Source organism: Tachypleus tridentatus, chromosome 12 (genome assembly GCF_004210375.1).
Source record: "Tachypleus tridentatus isolate NWPU-2018 chromosome 12, ASM421037v1, whole genome shotgun sequence".
Taxonomy (NCBI): Eukaryota; Metazoa; Arthropoda; class Merostomata; order Xiphosura; family Limulidae; genus Tachypleus; species Tachypleus tridentatus.
Window position 1 is genome coordinate 12058315 of NC_134836.1, and position 20312 is coordinate 12078626.

The following is a 20312-nucleotide window of genomic DNA, read 5'->3' on the forward strand; positions in this document are numbered from 1 at the left end:
ACCAGTTTTAAAAGAATTATAATGTGGTAATGTACACTCTCCTTACTGTACTTTTGTTGGAACTTCGTCAGTTTAGTCTAATAGTGTTAAGTCAAGTGTAAAAATTTTTTGAAAAACTGAGAACCTTTTTTCTGTTATTATTCAAAACTAGATCTAATTAAGTGATACATTTTTGGTGGCTGATGAGTTTTCATTTGGTAAAACATTTCTCCACAATGATAACTATAAGACAACTTACTTTATTAAAAAACACAAACTGAAATCAAATGTCACATTACAAAGGATACAACAACATATACACGAAGGAACAAATACATTGTGAACCAGATAAACTCATAGCTGCAGGCTTTGTTATCCTGGTAATAATAATCATGTACATCACTGAAACAAAAAGAGTGCCTAATACTAGTAAAACACCAAGTTTCACAGCTAGACGTTGATCGAGCAAGAAGAACGAGCAGAGCAGAAAAGAGATGTTAGTTTTGTTCTGGTCTTGTTGCTTGGTCATTACCACAAAAATCATGCTACGGTAATCAACACAAAAAAGAAGGAAGACACAGCAGATCAAAGCAACACACACTTGGCAAGGGTCTTCTTTTTCCTTTTTACCTGCAAAATATAATAAACAATGGCATACGTAAATATATGATCCTTCAGAAACAAATGTGGACCTTATAATATACATATTTTACATTCATATAAAGATGTATTTTTCACACATCAATCTTGGGGTGTGAACACAAGATGAGGGTAAAATTAAGCACATACTTGAAAAGCACTTTACATAAGATAAAGAAAATAATTGTCTAAAGTGTCACAGATATTTATGACAAAGCAATTAAAAACACTTTATATGCAAAAACGGCTCGTTTGGGTTGAGAAAATATTTTACATAGAAGAGCGAACAACGTTTCGACCTTCTTCGGTCATCGTCAGCTTCCGGTCAGTTACCTCTTTCTTTGTGAACCTGACGATGACCAAAGAAGGTCAAACGTTGTTCGCTCTTCTATGTAAAATATTTTCTCAACCCAAACGAGCCGTTTTTGCATATAAATTTCTCAACAAGTGGGTTTCTCGACATCACTAATTAAAAACACTACTTAAGATTAAGGAATTAATTTATTTAATATAATTATTTCTATAATGCCCAGAACAGCCAGTAACACATATCACACATTTTAAGAGGTTCAAAGCATTATACATTAAACATGTTTTAATATTTAAAACTGTGAAGTTGCTAAAACTAGTGTTAAAGTAAAAATATATTATGCAGTGAGATAGAAGGATTCTAAAAGTCTGTAACAATAAGCATGTGGAATTCCCTGAAGAAACTGTTTCTACCATGTCTTTAAATCAAACTGATATTCATCAGATATGTGCAGTTCAAGCTGAAAATACATGACTACAATGCCAGTTTTAGGGTACCACAAGTAGAAAGGTGTGGACCTGTGTGAATATAATTACAAGTTATTTGTTTAATTCTAGTCAATTAAAGGTGCATAATATGTTATCAATCACTTATAGTTAAATTAATTTGTTACTGAATATTACAATCATACACTCACTATAAATATGTGTGCTGATTAGCACTCTGCCATATTTGCTAGAGTGTAAGAAGATACTTTTTATTCTTAAAACAATGCCTGATTTTATCCCTAGTCTTAAACAGGTTCAAAGATATAGAAATTCTAGTAAAAATCTTTGGCTTATAGCACATTCAACCAAAACTACATTGTTCTCTTTACTTTTGTTTGCTTTTTCAAGTAGGTGCATCAACATCATGCCACCTATTGTTTTACAGTAACATATTGCATAATTTGTCTCAATTCTTTATAACTAGAAATTATTTATCTTGCATGCTTGATACTATTAATTGAGTAATTTGTGATTTGAAATGTACTCATCCATTATACTAAACTACTGTTAATATTACATAAAGTTTCTGGTTAAAAACTGAAGAAACCAGAAGAAAGTATCATTATTTATTCCCATTGTCATCAAGAAAATGACTGTGTAGGATCTGATGACAGTCATATTAGACTGGACATTTTACTGTAGCAGATACTGTGTGATATTTGTAATTGTGTTTTGTTTTTATCTTATGATTTCATGTAGTTTATTATTTAGACTTTAGTATTAGGACTATTACATTTTTTTAAAGTTTATATTGTTCCTAACGCATTCTACATAATTAGAAGAGTCTATAATAACAGTATGTTTACAGTGTTCAGTACCAATGATAAGTTCTGCTCAATCAGGCCATTTGGGATACAAGAAACAATAGTGGTTGGAACACTGTATAAACCATTTCTTAGAATAGCAATTGTTATGGGGAAAAGTTTTTGTCAAAGCAGTAAATGACAATTATAAATAATTTACTCATGAATTTACTTCCAACCACTACTGAAAATCCATGGGACTAGATATAGAATACAATGTTAAAAATATAACAGACCTAACACCAATATCTGATAACAAATAAATTTAGTTATAATAACACTTTGCCAACTTAAAAATGGTGTTCACATCATAACTATTGTTTAGTTTTATACGTTTCTAACCATAGTAGATTCACACTTTCCTCACCACATTTTACTTAGTGGTTTTGACCTCTTTCTACTTCCTTGTGGGTGGTATTGTTTTCAATAAAATGGTTGCAGTTACAGAATATTAAAATGATTACTACATGAGGAGCAGAGCAGCCCACACTTATTCTGACCCCTTTCAGGGTAAGTATTAAGTCATGATAATTATTTAGAAATCTCCTACCTGCATAAATCTTACCAATATTATTTTACATATATATATGACAAGACTGCTTTACAAGGTTTCAGAACTGTACATAATTATTTAAAACACAAAAATATTTTGCTTGAATCTTTTTTCATGAGTTGGAAAAATGAATTTCCCCAAGTTTAAGGTTTTCAGTAACAAATAGTATTTTTTTAAGAAATAAAATAATCTCAAAAATTACCTGGACTAGAATGTTAAGTTAAAACCTATAAAATGTTATTAAAATTCAAAAGAAATATCATAAAGAAATACTAGAGCAACTGAAAAACATAGTCCCATAGACACAAGACATTTGAAAGTTAAAATTACTGCAGCTGTACTGACAATGTTCTCCCATAGATTAAAATTAAGCAGTTATGTTAACTAAATGACATTAAAAAGCAAAGACAGGTGCAAGTTCTTGGAACACCCAGATGAAATCAAAACTTATCAGTCTATCACATGTTTGGTGATGAAAAGAGGGTCTAAGCTACAGAGTTAAAGTTGAAAAATTACTAAACATTATTTCACAGGTTTTGAAAGCTTCTCACAACAACTGTCAAGTTTGAAAAATAAAATAAAACTGGTTGCAAAACTTTTTAACAGTTAAAACTCAAGCCACAAGTAGCAACCTCTACATATTAGATGCTGTTTATACTTAAAATAATTTACAAAAAGAAAAGTACCTCACATGAGGATGAAACCCAGGTTTTAAAAAATTGTGAGAACATTGCAATCACAAAATCAGATGAAGATGATCCTAAATAAAATATATTACAGGGTGGAACCTATTACAGGTACTACCAGTAAGTTTATAGAAATTAGGAATAATCCCACAGTAACCAGCAGACCAAAACTTAACTTTCAAATTAAAAAAAAACAAAAAAAAAAAACAAAAAAAAAATCAAACCAACATGATCATAAGTGTGAAATTTAATATAGATCCCCTAAAGTTCACATATAGGGACAGATGTCCAGTTAGAAGACTTACAACCAACCACTGGGAAGATCTTTGACCCCATTTTGAAATATTTTTGTTTGGGTTACTTTTGAATTTCAACACCTTAAAAAAAGATACTGTTTAATGGTATTTAGAGTGTTAGTTATGACATCAAGCCATTCTTTACAAACAAAGCTCTAGACAAAACCACTGATTTTTGTTATAACATTATGTTAATCATGATATCAAGCCATTCTTTACAAACCTACCTGTAGACAAAACCAATGATCTTTGTTATAAAATTGTATTTTCCAAGAATGAAATTTCAAGAATAAAATAACAGATTTTTTAAAATATCTTTATATTTTGCATATTTTATGGATTTATGAACTGGTTAGAGCTCCAGTTCTGTCAATGTTTTCCTGTGATTTCATGAGAAACTTTTGTGACAGTTCTGTTCTGTACATTTTAAGCCCATGTACTTCAGGATATATGCTGATTACACATACATGGTCTATCTACATCAATGTTAAGTTGGTCAGAGAATTTATCTAATTTTTGAATGGAAACATTACAATTTAAAGTTTATTGTTGAAAATTAACAGAATGACAAACTCACTTTCACTGGTCTTTGTTTATAATTTGAAAGTTTCTTAAAGTGTACAATATAACCATTTTGACAGGACTTTTACCATAACTTGGAAGTTCCTTAGTGTGTCATAAACCCATTTTCAAAGGACTTTCTTCATAATGTGGAAGTTTCCTAAAGTGTACTTCAGAAACACTTTCACAGAACTATTTACAAATTGTACCTATACTGTATCATTCATTCCATTTCACAGGACTTTTTCATAATTTGGAAATTTCACTCAAGTCTTTAAAAAAGATCAGAGCAAAAATAGCATATAAAATAGAAGGGAATAAAAAACCTCAGAAGAAATTATTACCTATTGTCATTCCTCAGCAGAATAACCAACACAGATACTGAAAAACTAAATAACTGATCCACTGGTATGTTAAATTATCTGAACAACATTGCCACTGTATTCTTTCTAATTAAAAACTACTTCATACATTATTAAGACAATCGAGACAATTTTACCCACAAGTTCTATTAAACTGTGTCTTTAAAACAGTCTAAATTGAAAGCATTCTTCAACTTTAAAGGCAAACAACATATACTGAACACTTCAAAAGCAGCTGAGAGTACTATTACCAACCACCATCTAAACCAATGTAACACTGTGTCTCTTTCCAGTTTCTACCACATCATCCACAATTCCTTGGAAGAAAATGTAAAAGAAACTTCAATTGTTAATTCTGTTAGGAAATTATCAACCAAAAGTAATTTAACAGAACATTTGCACAGATAAAGATCCCTATTACATGTTCTATTATTTTCTGTTTTGTGGTATGAGGTCATACCTAATATTTGTAGTTGTTCTCTGATGAGTATGAAACAAGAATTTTAAACAAAGTAATTATTCAAATTCCTCTTTCTACTACACTAGCCATGACTTTGAACACCAAAATAATTTGTCAAAACAAAACAAAACTGACTTTAATAGAAGCTATAGTATTTATATATAACTTAAGCCTCACCTGAAGTGCTGCTCTTGTAGCAGTTTCAAAAACTTCCCTCACCCCATCTTTGGTTTTAGCAGAACATTCAAGATACCCATAAGCATTGATTTTTTCTGCCATTGTTCGACCCTCTTCTGGAGAGACTGGTTTTTGCTTCATTTTAGCCAATTCTTTTATAGTATGGGGGTCATTTCTTAAATCCTACAAAACAAATAAAAGCAATTAACAGAAAGAACACAAGATACTAAGTAGAAAGTCTAACTCATTTTGGTTTAGGTTTTTCATGCATGCCTGAGACAGTACACTTTAGTTCAGAATTATAATACATTTCTATATCACACTAACAACTGAAAAATAACTTTAGTAAATATGCTTAATTATCAGTCTCATACTAACTGTGTATTTACCATGAGACAGAAATAAAAATCTTAATTTTTTTCAAGCTTATGTAGCATTATTCTTACTTCAACATTTCTGTTGTCAGATGGCAGTTAATTTTAATTTTCTAACTATTTAAATAAGAAATACATCTAACAATGGTGGAAGAAAAAAAAAAAACTGAAAATATTTGCATTAGCATACCAAGATTTCTTTAAAATATCCAGATAATTTGTTACCATGTTTCTGAAGCTGCTATACATTTAAATGTCTCGTACTTCTAGGGTCAAACATAATTCTAACATTTTCTATTGCTAAGTTTATTTCCTCATTTTAAAGAAGAAAAAATCAGCTTCAAAACATTTATAAAATCAAGAGTTAGTAATACAACAACTTTACTGTTGTTCATGTTGTATTTTACTCTGTCACTGTTATCACTTCAAACTAACTAAAGCACACAATCTGTTCCTGATGTTTCTGAAGCTAAAGCCAAGAAAAGTACAATTTAGTCATTATTTCTATGTCCTCCTGTATCCTGTATTTTTCATGCATGGCTTTAACAATAAAAATAGTGGCAAACTACTCTTACAAGGATATGTCTTTCTCAGAAAAAAAAAAAAAAAAAAAAAGAAAACTTTATAACTGTCAATAAACTTCACAATAATTTTACATTAAAAAAGATTTAGATATCAATAATATGCAAGACATGATTTTAGGTATAATGAAATTTGCCAAGCCATTAACCATCATGTTCATTTATCAATTAAATTCAACCAACTGATTACTGTCATACCAAATTTTGATAGTTGAATGACTGAAAAGAGTAACAACTGGAAACAATAATTCTGATTAGTTAATTATGGAGCTACATTATTACAACTAATAAAAGGTTTCTGTTCCAAAGTTTACCCTTAATGATTTTTGATGTTTCGCCAGCTTTCCGTATTTAAACAGTAACATTAATTAATCTAAAAATAATGATGATCAACCCTAATGACACTATTTCAATTACATGTGCAGTTGGAATAACTGAGATAGGAATAATTGGAAAGACTAATGAATTTAATAGTAATTTTAATTAATTAAGAGCTTTATGTGACATAGATGTAATCAATGCTCATACATCACTGAATCAGATAATAACTAACAATAAACTCCCAAGTACTGAAATAAATCTATTATGCTTTCAATAAATGTTTAGTGTTAGACAAAATATTCATCAAAAGTAATTTAAACCAGTAACCATGTCTTGATCTCTGTTTGTTGAAAAGGTAACTTTCCAGCTTACTCAAGTCGAATTGTTGAAAAAATTTGTCAAAAACTGTCTTCTAGAAAGAAATATAACTGAATTATTTTTTAACTAATGCTTTAATACCTGAAGAATAGAACTATACATATAACAAAGCTGTAAGTGAATATTTCTTGTATATCTGATATGTTTTTAAGTAAACAAAAACTGCTATGTTGGAAATGTGAACATGTAGTGTAACAGAAGTTTAATTTTTCAATGAATCCCATACACGGTTCCCAAGCCACATATTCTAGAAATGTGCATGAAAATTTTTTAACTTCTCTTCTCAACATACCACACGTTTTTTCAACTGTTATAGCCACATTTATCAACCATTTGGATACTATAATTAGATTTACCTCATGGTGTCACAATAACATTTAGTTGTAGTGTAATGATTAGGATACTCTCGTGTCTTTCGGTAATTTGTTTTATCAAAACCACTATAACAATGGCAAGAACTATTGGCAACGTTACCCAAGTAAAAAAAAAACACTTGCTGCTCAGATTGAAAGACTTGCTGTCTTCAGGAAATATCTAAAAATAAAACTAATGACTCTTTGTTTATCTTGATGACAGTAGCTACTTGACAACAAAATGAGATTAAAAAAGAAAGTATGAGTGTGTGAAAATTAATTTGTTTATACATCAGGACTTCTAATAGTTTGTTTAATTTACTTTAATTTTTCACTTACAGTAACTACTGTCTATTCAACTGTAAATATAAGCAGTATTAAAAGGTGCAAGTTTTAGTTTAAACTGATTTACTGATGTAACACATTTTCATTTACATGGTGGTTTCTATTTCTACAGGATGAAAGATTTAAAACTGGACACAGATACAAAATGTGTAACTTTCAGAATCAAGATCTAATGACTAGTTTTTCCAATACTGTAAAATGTAATTTAATGCCATTATAACATAGTTACATCTATTTATTTCAAATTGCAAAATCGTTAAACATATTACAATGTACCATTCCATAAATACACATTGCTCTGTTCACATTAACTCACTGACTGCTGATTTACTGTATAGAGTATTGTATCTCTGGCAGTTAAGTTTGGGTGTGCCATATATGGTGTATGGTTTGTAAAAATTCCACTTCTTTAGAGCAGTCACAATTTATGGTTTAAATGCATTACACAGCAACACTGCATAAATATCCAGGTATTAAAAATACACTTTCAAAAACCTGACCGAGTTATAGCTACTAATAAATTATCTTCCTTTGATTCATAAATCAGATACTGCTTATGTAATTAATATATAGAAATGTGATTTTAAAACTAGTTTCTTGATTAATATTGTTACATTTTAACTTTTCAACAACTAAATTTTAGATATTTATTATATTCTTCTTGAAATACTTTACAATTCTTTCTAAAACTCATCCACATAGTAGGTGAACAATTAAAAACCAACACAACAGTACTACTTCTTAACACATTTCAAGCAGTAGTAGTAAATGTTTTGTAATTAGTTTATTCTCTGCTTTCAAAGGGAATATAAATTTCATGTATTTTCTACTGTTGTGGTGACTTCAAAATATTCACAGGCTATCATGACAAAATGAGTACAATAATGTCATTACTGAGAATATCACAAGTTAAGAAAAATATATATGTAATGTGAATACATTCTTTGTCTTTATACTAACCTAATTTTTTTTTCCTAACAGATTTTGAGCATCACTTGATGGTTATTACATACCCTTTTTATACTAACCCAATCTCTATTTTTGTAACTAATTTAGGGCACCATACGATGGTTATTACATACCTTTTTATACTAACCTAATTTCTATTTTTTTAACTGATTTAGAGCACCACATTATGATTATCACATACGTTGCTTCTTAGTAACCGATTCACAGCACCACATAATGGTTATTACGTACCTTTATTTTTCACCTAAAGGCTCATATACAATTACATAAGCAGTTTTACTTAGTTTTGCACATACAATACAATTCAATAAATTATAAGTTCCAATTTATCTTCATTTGGTTCACTAGTTAACAGTGGATTCTTTTTGTGCCTAATTTAATAAGATAATTAAATGTCTACCTTTTTGTTCCCTACTAAAATGATGGGTACATTTGGACAGAAGTGCCGAACTTCTGGTGTCCATTTTTCAGGGATATTTTCCAAGCTGTCAGGACTATCGATACTAAAACACATCAGAATAACATCAGTATCAGGATAAGACAGTGGGCGGAGACGATCATAATCTTCCTGTCCGGCTGTATCCCATAATGCAAGTTCAACCTGACAAAAAAATAAGCAAAAACCTCAACTTAATTTTTTAATAAGTCTAGAATTTGAGTTAAATGAAGTTATATGTATGGTTTTTCAGAATTTATAGTGTATGCTATGAAGGATCTGGATATTTTGACAATAGTTAGAAATTACCTCTCCTTTCCAGATAATTTTTGCTACTAACCCTGATGAGGAGACAGTAGTGTAAACAAACATTGAAACAAAAAAAACTTTATTTTAATTGTCTACAGAATAAATGTATTTTTTTCCATAATTACTTGTTAGTGTTTTTAAAAGAATAAACCAGCTTTGTCAATGCTACATATTCTTCAAATTACGTACTCATCAGTCCACTGTGGTTATTAAATGATAACCCACCACAACACAAAGTCTATCCTTGTTCTTTAGATTATTTCCTTCTGCATGGTTATTGAAAAGGGATGGAACTTCTCCAAAACAAACAAAATTCAGTGATAAGTATTGAGTCAGAATGGACTTGGTATTTATTCTGAGAATATTAATTCATTAAGCTGTAGTTGGAAGTGAATTCTTCACTCCACCTCTATATGTTTTTAATTTGTTTAAAATTTACTGTAACACTGACTGTGGTATTAACAGAAAATACAAAATGTTTAAAAACCCTAAGCTAGGCATTTTACACTAACCATTGTTTTATGATTTTCTTTAGTGAAATACAGAAGTTATAAAGCAGCCTTGCATTTTGCAAGATTTAACAGTTTTCATCCAGCTAGTTCTCCAACTGGACTTCACATTTTAGGATTAGTTGGAAGAAATATAACTAACTTTGCCAGCAACTTTCAGTTTTTAATTAAGAATATTTCAATGATAATACTGAATCATGCAAGATTTCAGTATTTTATATAAAACAACCTTTCACATCCAGCAAAATCACAACTTAAAATGCTTAATTAATGGCTATTAATAATTAACCCTAATTGGTGACTATCGACACCAAAGTTAATTAAGTGCAAGTATCTTTACCTTCTATGTCCAAATGTTATTAATTCTTTAAATTGCTAATGGGTCTCCTTTATAATAATTTTTTTCACCAACAAAAATGCATCATACTGAGTCCACTCAATACCTTCCCTTTTTGAATAGTGTCTCAGCTCTGGTTAATTTTTGGAAGTAATACATTGACTGAAACAGCATTTGGTAAAAAAAACAATTAAAAGTATATTTTTATATATTTCTGACTCATTAAAAACAACAACATTAAGCAACTAAAACACCCATTCACAAAGACACATTTCATAAGTAAAAGTTACTAGGACATAATAGACAAATACACAAAACTGTGTAATTTTCAATAAAATTTAAATTCACACTAAGAAAACAATATCAGATTTATGTGGAATTTAGTTTTGACACTTCATGTCCTCTTCAGTCAAACTTTACTGTAAGTTACCCACACATTTTAGCATAATAAAAGTTTTGTACATGTAATTTCACATGAAACAGACAACATTAAAATTAAAAACAAAACAAAAAACTACATTGTTTGGCACAATGAAAGGGAAACTATTTATTAGTTATTTCATCTGACAAGTCATTAGGAATAAGAACTGCACTAACTGTTAATGGATATACTAATTTTTAAAACAAGATCAGGACACATGGGCTAGTAGGTAATAAGTACAGGACAGATCCCTGTACATAAATAGAAGACGAATCAACCAGTCTGTCCAATTCAAAAGACTGTCTTTCTTAAGTACCCCCCAGTTACTGTTTTCTTACTCATTTCCCCCTTCTCTACTGACTCACTTATTTAATAGTTTTAGTTCAACATAAATTAACTTTTTAGCAACTGTAAACCCTACTACTTATTAATCATGAAATGCTTGGGTTGTGTGTGTGTGTGTGTGTTCATTTTAAAGTTATACCATTTCCATAATTTTCCTTTAAATAAAAGGTTACATATAAAATTTATTTTTGTTAATATAAATTATAAAACAGGAAATATTTTACTCCACCTAAAACTCCTACAATTCTTACACTCTACTTAAAGGGAAAGTCTGAAATTTATTGCAAAAGATTAGTGAATGTTATAGCATAAATTATATACATTACTCAATGAAATAAATACTGTTGGTTTAAGTTTTGATTTTTTCTATTTACTTTAATCCAATAATGTATAATGTGAACTCCCTGTAACACCTTATGCATGGAGTTCATCATTCCACACTTACTTGTTTTCCATCTACTTCAATATCAGCAACATAGTTTTCAAATACTGTAGGTACATATACTTCGGGAAACTGGTCCTTGCTGAACACAATAAGGAGGCAAGTCTTACCACAGGCACCGTCTCCAACAATGACCAGCTTTTTACGAAGGGCTGCCATGGCTAGGCTACTATCTGAAATGGAAAGAATCCTTAATAAACAATAGCCAATAGAACTGAATTATTTTAGTTTGTCAAAACTTGTGTCAAATCTAGTATAAAACATTTTATTTTACTTCTTCTGCAAAGATGTTTTAATTTTAATATAAACATGAGAAAACTACAAGTACAAATTCTCCACTACCACACAGAAAATCACTGTCAAGATATTCACATCCACATTTTAAACACTGCCAGATTATTGATGTCTAGATTATTCTTTATATTCTGTAACATTTTGACTCTGTCTGTTGTAGTCAAATCATTTGTTTTTGCTTGCTGTATGTGTGCATGTGTACAAATCTGACAGCAGTTACAATACACAACAATGATTTGTTTTTCTACATCTCTAGACACTTATCACAAAGCTTGTCATATCATTTAACTCATCTGGTGGTCATTACTTGCACTAAAACTAGCATAGAAAAATGTATCCGTTTTGAGATGTTTCCCTATTCACTAGTTTTGTGGAAAGACAGTATGAAGAACTATTTACTAAAAATACTTTAAACAGCTAAGGGCTTGATTATTAAGAATGCTATTGCTTTTTGGTAATTTTCCTCCTACAGCTTTTTTCAGATTCTGTCAAGTTATTTGTTTATGATTTTTTTTCTGCTATTAGAAAGTTTGTTTCAGACTTAAGAGAGAAGTAGAAACCAGGATTAAAAACACAGACAATAAGCCAATACAAGTACAAAAAGTTGGTAGAATAAGACAAAGATTTAACATTACAGAATATTTATTATTACTTTGTTAAAAAAATAAATTTATGGCATACAAAAGCTTTCTTTAATTATCAAAAAAAAAGTATCCAATGGGTGTTACTTTTCAGCCTTAGACCAACATAATAAACTGAAAATGGATGACACAGGTATGAAAATAAATTCACCAATTATGACTATGTGCACACCAACAATCAATGAATGGAAATTTCAAAAAACAATGAGCTACAGGCTATAAGTTTAAGACAACTTTGCACAAGAATATTTAATCACCATTTTTAAGCCTCATAAATATTAGTGTTAAACCAGTAGGCACACTTACGTGTACCTTGATATTATACAATCATGTTTATTACACATATGGCAAAGTACTTGAATAAAGTAGACAGCATATCAGAAAATAATTACTATTAACAGAATAAATTAAAAATTACAAAACCCTAGATGAGAAAACAAATAATAATGTTTAGGATAAAATTTCAGTTAACAGTTATAAACACATAAACACTAAGTTACTTAACCAGTTTGGACAACTGATTAGGTTTATATTCCCTAATCGTTTCTACATGAACAAAGATTTTAATGTTCAGTAATATATACAAGTATTCTCAGAAGAACAATGTCCTGTTTAAATATCAAAGAATAGAGCCTTGATCAAATATGAAAAGAGAAGAACCATCAGCAGAAGATAGAGATACAATTTTTCTTGTGTTGTCTTCTTTAATCATAACTTGACTGAATAAACTTGATCAAGAGATTCTGACAACACAGTGATGGAATTCAAAGTTATTATCTTATTAATTGATAACCACAATAATGATAAAAGCTGCAACAGGTAATACACTACAGTACAAAATGGTTAAAATAACTATGAAGAGAAAATTGACCAATATTCAATCAGAAGACTCTGGCTGGGACCTAAGAAATAGTAGTAGTACTAATAAAACCTACAAGCTTAATGTATTGCATCATCCTTCTCAAATGGCTGTCTTAATCAATTTTGTATGTGATACAAAAGGGTGAGAATAGCAAAGATATATAATCAAACAGTATTCAGTTAACCCTGATATTCATCAAAATAGTTTGAAAGACCTCATTTCTAATACGAATTTATTGATTACAAGTGCTCCCAAAATTTTTGTCTATGTTACCAAGAATGAAGAAATACAGATTCAACCTAAAAACCATCTGACTGAAAAATGAGATAATAAATTCTTATAATCTATGTTAGAAGTTAATTGTCAAACTAAGAAACAAAATGAAGCACAATTAATTGAAATTGGACTAAGTGGAAAAAGCACCAGCAAAAATGTCAATCAACAGGCAAAACTGTACATCCAGAGACTTCTATAACTTTATTTTGGTACCTAGAATGGTTATGTAGTTCCTCAAGTTCTTCAATGGATAAATGTTTTATTTTTGCCCAAATATACACTTTTCATAGTCAGATTTGATAACACAAACTTTGACAGTCAGCCTTATGTCTTCTCAACATCTTAGTTTTATATACACTAGTATTTTTCTCTCCACCTGAAAATCCAAACATTCCCAAAACAAAGCAGCTTAAGGTGAGATTGTCAATTTACAAGACATGTCTCTTACAATGATATTATTGTTATTAGTTTGTCTTTTAATCATCTCTCAACATTATTTTCAGAACTTTGTACATGAAGTTATCTTCGAAATTCTGGAGCACATTAATAACGTAAATTGGGTTATTTTTTATTACTCAAGAAAAAATCAAAGCATCAATAAATATATTTTGAAATCAAGATAAAATTGTATACATAAAACTATACATTCAAGAAATAATTATATAATTATCAGTAATACTAACAGTAAATAGCAAACATTACACATAAAGTTCATTGCTATTATTACTAATACTATTAATACACTATTGCTACTAGTGTAAGTAATGTACTCAATTAATTATTTTATGTAGGTCTAGAGCTATTAGTTCAAATAGTATTTCACTATGTAAATATATCGAATGATCAGATATATTAGTGTTACTATAATATTACCATTGCTACATTTAGTAGCCTAAAAACTAACGTATTTTCATAGAAATATTAAGTTATTAAATCACGATTCATAATCACCCAGAAAATGCGATGTACGAAAGTTGAACTAATAATATGTGGTTTTATTTCATAATTTTCTAAAACATATAATTCACAAATAACATTATTCATTACCTGTATGCACTAACGACTAGTAGAAGAGTACTAAGAGTATTAATAACAAAAACTTCACCGTCAACTTTACCGGATGACGTTCTCTTTCTCTGTTTTGACCAAGTTAACGTTACTGAAAAACTATTTTGGGCAGTTACAAGTACTCTTTTATTTAAGCTCTACGTATACACATACACACACACATACATACATACATATATCTATCTATCTATATATATATAGAGAGAGAGAGAAATTAAATTACCAATTTTTTATTAAGTTTCCTTTAACACTTACCAGAAAATAATTTTCTGTAGTGTCCTTACCCTTAAGCTATAAGCAATAACCACAATTCTAACAAAGATAACTTACAAGATAGTTTAAGTTCAACCTAAGACAACATAAGCACCGAGGAATTCTGTGACGTATATTGACGTAGCGGAAATGCGTAAATAGACTCCTACCGTACTTCAGGTTTTCAGTCTAAATTTATACATTAATTATGATAATAAAAATAAATAGCATATACAACATACAACTTAACTTGTCAAAAATACAGCATGCATTTTGCGGAGGATGTAAAAATCGAAGACTAACCGAAACTGCTTGTAGCAAAATATGACTCACTCATTCAAAAACACTCTTATTCTTCGGTGTCGGGTTTTCAGTCCATTTAGATACTCATATGAAACAATTATATTCATAAAATACGTATGTGCATAACAAACTAATTTTGAAAAACATAGTAAAAACTGCTTTGCGATAAAAACAATTGAAGTTGTTGATATATTATGATTACAGTATATATTTTTTATGCTTAATAAACTCAATACCGTCGGTTATTTTCACTGTAGATATAAATACAGATTTATAAAGTATTTTACTATATTATTAAACAAATTTACTTAAGCATCATCAATGAAGTACAGAGGGCGAGCAAATAACCATTTACTGGTACTGAATCTTCAAGTAGCGTAAGAATCGCAATATTTGTGTAATAACGTTCGACACGGCAAATAACTGTTATGGTCATACATTTGTAACAATCCGCTCGTCTTTGTAATATTATCTAACAAAGGCACCCAATGACAGGACATTTCTAGTATTAAAACAATTTGTTCCGTTTACTGGTGTGTAGTAATAAAATGTGTCTTACGAAGTGACATAATATTGTATGTTTTCAAAAAATACCTGTAATGATAATTATTAATACACAAAACTTAAGAATATAAGCCGTGGAAGAAATTTAAAGGTACTTCTGCTGGGGGTACTTAATGTCGAATTTGTGGCATCGCCCGTATGAAGTATCTCCAGCTTTGATATGCTGTCAGAGTTAGGGAACTTAGCCATTTAGAATTTATGTATGGCTAGTGACCCCTATCACTCTCAATCCTAAAGGGGAAGCAGTTCCTAAAATATTTAAAATGCGTACAAAATAATCTATCGATTATGACAAAAATCTCGTGATGCATTTTGTGAAAGAATTAGTGTATTGAATAAAGTGTCACAGTTTCAACAACACTAGACAACAACAAAATTTCTTTGCTACTAGCAAATAATGCAACTATTTCTGAGCAACTTGACGACACTGATTCTAAAATCCTTGTTGAAAATTACTGAAAATCTCTAGTAGTTTTCGAGTTATGATAAATTTATCCAAAATATTTTTATATATCGCAAAAATAACTTTATTTATTAATTTAAGCCTGTGTTTAAGAATGTTCGAAAACAATACACAATAGCAATAAAAGTTTTAAAAACGCAAAGGGTATAGTAAGAATGTATATTGAAATTCCCTTCAGGTTATGTTCAAAACTTTTATCGCAGTATTGTTATTATTTATTTATTTTTACAAAATGACTGCTTGACTTATTACAATTGATATAGCTATTCCATAGTAGAAATATCTTGGTGGGAGTACTCACCATGCTCATTGCTCGCTGCATCTTTATCGCTTGGAAATAAGTCTAAACGGGAGTGTAAGAAGTACATTTTTAGTGTCATTTTAGACCCCATTTTTTCTAGTTCTAGAACATATTGTTAATCATCAGAATATATTTTTGATCTCTTTGATTTTCTAAGAAAATTTCGTCAATCATTTTGAATCATTCTTAGACAACAAGTTATTTCTGATTGAGCACTGTTTTAACATCATCATCCATCAACACTTCTAGAATCTGCGGCCCAACTGTGTCCTTTTATTTTTGGAAACTTGTTAGAAAGATATCTGAAACCATTACTATTTTTGTTATTCCTTTTACAAATTTCGTCACGAGTCCCGTGGTAACAGAAACATATGTTGAATATTCACCAGAGACTGGTACTCAATATTATGTTTTCCTGGCATGTAATTCTCTCTTTTAGTGGCCATTCCTTTTTTTTTTTAATGATATTTTATCATCTTGGCTGTTTTACAGACACGAAAAGCAACAATATTTGGTATACCCACTCTTAAGGCCTAGCAGACGTGCAGTAATGTTTACATCATCACATATCTTCTCACGTATAATGATCATATTTGATGGCTTCAAGTATAATCTGAATGCTTTGATAATTATATTTCATGCTAACAGCATGAACAACAGGTATCGATGACTTAGTGTTCCTATCGTACAAAAACTACAGCTTTTAGTTTAACTTTAGATGTTTTGATAAAAAAATGTCCATTCTCGAGGATGAGGTTCAGTACCTAATTTTTCCATTAGTTCATCAGCATTTGTTCAGAAACATAAAGGATCTTTCACGCTGTAGTAGAAACAAGACCTTGATGGTGACTTCAGTAAACTGAAACTATTGTTTTTTGAGCTAATAAATTATGTTACTGTAAACAATATCCAAGAAGTTCCTTATTCTGCTTTGATATAAACAAGTCATATATCAGTTAATTTAGCTCTTTTTGGTGTACGTGGCACTGGAAGACTATTCCCACGAGATACTGGTTTTATTGCAAATGTAATGTCTGGATATTTTATGTATTGTTTAGTTTGGGTTGAATATCCAGAAACATTACTCACACACAAAAAAAAACAACAACAGACAGTTAGATAATCTTTGAGCTTAGTACAAATCATGGAAATTGTAAATGGTATACTTGCTCTCTCTTCTTATTCAGTTATTGTATCAAGCCAAAAAGAAAAACAAACACATAAAGCTTCTGCACAAAAGCAAATAATAAACAAACTTCAGTACAGCAGTCCACAGTGCATTGTCCAATTAAGTTGAGCAAAGCAGAGAACATAGTCTTCTAATGATTTCTTCTCTTTAATTGAGGCCAACATATTTAGTGCTTATCGTTGGTGCACCGTCGTAAGACTGCCCACGGAAATCTTGAATCCGTATATCACTCTTTACAAGAATATCATTTGGAATTATAACACATTTTGCTTTTGTGTAACTGCTTATCGATAAGAATGTGGCAAATCTCTATGCATAGCCACCATTTAGAACATATGTAAAGATTTGTATTCTCAAGACGGCTGGTATGGGTATTAGCACTTTAATTAAAATAAAGTACAAGACAACGTTTCGACCTTCTTAGGTCATCTTCAGGTTAACAAAGAGAGTAATAATCTAAAGACTGTTTTTATTTGATCCGTGTGGGATATGTCTGGAACCGAATCTATAGACACTGAGTAGTACTTGAACATTTTGAATTTCTGGATAACGGCGGTCACAACACGTTACACACAATAGGCATACAGTGACATTTTTTAATACACTAATTTTCTTACATAATGCGGCATTAGTACAATACTATACACATACCAGAAGACTTTGACACTATTTAATATTCTAATTATGTTACTGAACAAGGCACCAACACAATATATTCGCCCCAAAGAAGACACCAATACTTTATTTAATGTACTAATTCTCTCATAAAAAGGGACACTGATAAGCTATGTTGCAGACAATATGACGGCTATGACACATTATTTGATATACTAATTCGATTAAGTTGATGCCCAATTCTGTGAGAAAATTGATGTATTAAAAATATCCAAGCCTTCTTATTATGTGTAAAATATTGTGTTAGTGCCCCGTTCCGTAAGATAATTATTCTATTTAAAAAAGCGTAACGAGACAATTATTTGCACAGCAGAAGCAAGTTACACTTTTTTAAAATCTGCGCCTTCTTATCAGGTGTAACGTTTTATGTTGATGCTTATTTCCGTCAAAGAATTAGTGTATTGAATAAAGTATCACTTCCTCCTATTGTTTTTAATGTAATGTGTTAATGCCGTATTGTGTGAGAGAATTATCGTATTAGATAAAGTGTCAATGTCTTCCCTTGTCTGTAATGTCTTGTTATAGTGACTCGTTCCTTGAGAGAATTACTAAAGTTGTCACAGTAGTCCCTATGTGTGCGTGACATACTTATGTTGGAGCCCTGTACCGTGAGTGATTTAGTATATTAAATAATGTGTCACTCTTTTCTAATGTGTGTATAGTATTCTGTTAGTGTCTCCTTGTGTGAAAGGATTAATGTATTAAATAAATGCCACTGACTTCTTATTGTGTGTAACGTTCTGTGTTAGCACAGAGATCCGTGAAAATAATTAGTGTTTCATATAAAATGTCACTTTGTCACCAACCAGCTGAAAGCGTGTTCAATAGTATAACATATTTAACTTTTACCTTCAACTTAACACATTAGTAAAAAGATCATGCCCATTTCAAAAGAGTCAGAAGAGAAAGTTTGTTTGGTTCAAGATTATTCGGTAATTGAATAAAACTTACTCATATACAGGCGTACACTGTACTACAGAATAAAGTGTCTTTAGATTTTCAATATTGTCAACAGGGAAGAGAACTTTGATATTCATTTTAATACTATAGATGGCAATTTTTCCGTAAGAAACGAGTTGGTATTACAACAACAGGGATTCTTCTAATTGTATGTTATCGTAGAAAAAGATTATCCCTCGGTGTGGATTCCTGTACGTGGTGAGAAGACCTCCCAGGGAAGGTTCTGTTCTGTCTGGTTACCTTCTCTGGCATCTAAACATCCACCCACGTGTTTGCCGTTCGTGGCGACTCGTGAAGGGGAGGAGAGGATCCTGGTGGTTGAGGGGTCAAACCCCAACACACCACTTTGGCTTTGAATTCTTGTAGACGGCCTTTGGTGACCTCCTTGGGTCAATCGGCTGGCCCACTTGGGCTAGAGTCAACCAAGTACCAGTGTTGGAGGTTCTCAACGGGTGTTGTGGACATTGTGCCTGATGCTGGTGTTTGGGTACAGTGCTTACGAAACCCTGGCGTTGCTGCATTGTCCTTGCATGACATTGTAGTGCATCCCCTCGTAGGGCTCCATGGTGGGTGGGATCAGTGGGTACCGAAGTTTTTCTTTTTTCCTATGGATCCTCCTTCAAAAAATTTAAATAAAATAGTGAAAAAACAGTCAATAGGTAAACGACCACGTCTTGAAGACTCTGAGCAGCAATCTTCAACATCTGTAACACACGTACCTCATTTTCTTATATTGCACTCTCTTTCAGCAAAACCTTTAGGGCAAATGCCCCCTTTTTTATTCAGAAGGGACTAGAGGGTCTTGCTGGCTCTCCAAAGTCAGTAAAGAAGCTTCGATCTGGAGACATATTAGTTGAAACATCCAAAACACAGTGAACTCCTCTTGAATTCAACGGCAATTGGGGATGTACCTATTGAGGTTACCCCTCATGCTACCTTGAATTCTTCACGAGGAGTTATTGTTGAGAGGGATTTGAAGAACGTCCGCGAGTCAGAGATCCTCGCTGGTCTCTCCACTCAAGGAGTTTCT

The 20312-nt window shown here is 30.9% G+C and overlaps 1 protein-coding gene across 3 annotated transcripts; it reads right to left on the reverse strand.

Annotated features, from left to right (window-relative positions):
* Positions 1 to 223: 223 nt before the first annotated feature.
* Positions 224 to 14987, reverse strand: LOC143234633 (ras-like GTP-binding protein Rho1). Of its 3 annotated transcripts, none has more exons than XM_076472112.1 (5): positions 14831 to 14987; positions 11438 to 11607; positions 9036 to 9236; positions 5315 to 5497; positions 224 to 609 (listed from the first exon to the last, which is right to left on the reverse strand). In XM_076472112.1, the coding sequence occupies exons 2-5, from the start codon at positions 11591 to 11593 to the stop codon at positions 565 to 567; spliced, it is 585 nt and encodes a 194-aa protein (XP_076328227.1). In that variant the 5' UTR covers positions 11594 to 11607; positions 14831 to 14987; the 3' UTR covers positions 224 to 564. The 3 variants fall into 3 exon arrangements, with proteins under 3 accessions (XP_076328227.1, XP_076328229.1, XP_076328228.1); XM_076472114.1 differs by having other exon boundaries at positions 14906 to 14957; XM_076472113.1 differs by lacking the exon at positions 14831 to 14987 and adding an exon at positions 14555 to 14699.
* Between the last annotated feature and the right edge of the window lie 5325 nt (positions 14988 to 20312).

Bases quoted from the DNA above. Each gene is read 5' to 3' on its own strand.
- LOC143234633 (XM_076472112.1), bottom strand. From the start codon at position 11,593: ATGGCAGCCCTTCGTAAAAAGCTGGTCATTGTTGGAGACGGTGCCTGT. The intron at 9,237-11,437 runs GTAAGTGTGGAA...TTTTTTTGTCAG, and splicing joins TTGAAGTAGATGGAAAACAA to GTTGAACTTGCATTATGGGA. The intron at 610-5,314 runs GTGAGGCTTAAG...TATATTTTGCAG, and splicing joins CTACAAGAGCAGCACTTCAG to GTAAAAAGGAAAAAGAAGAC.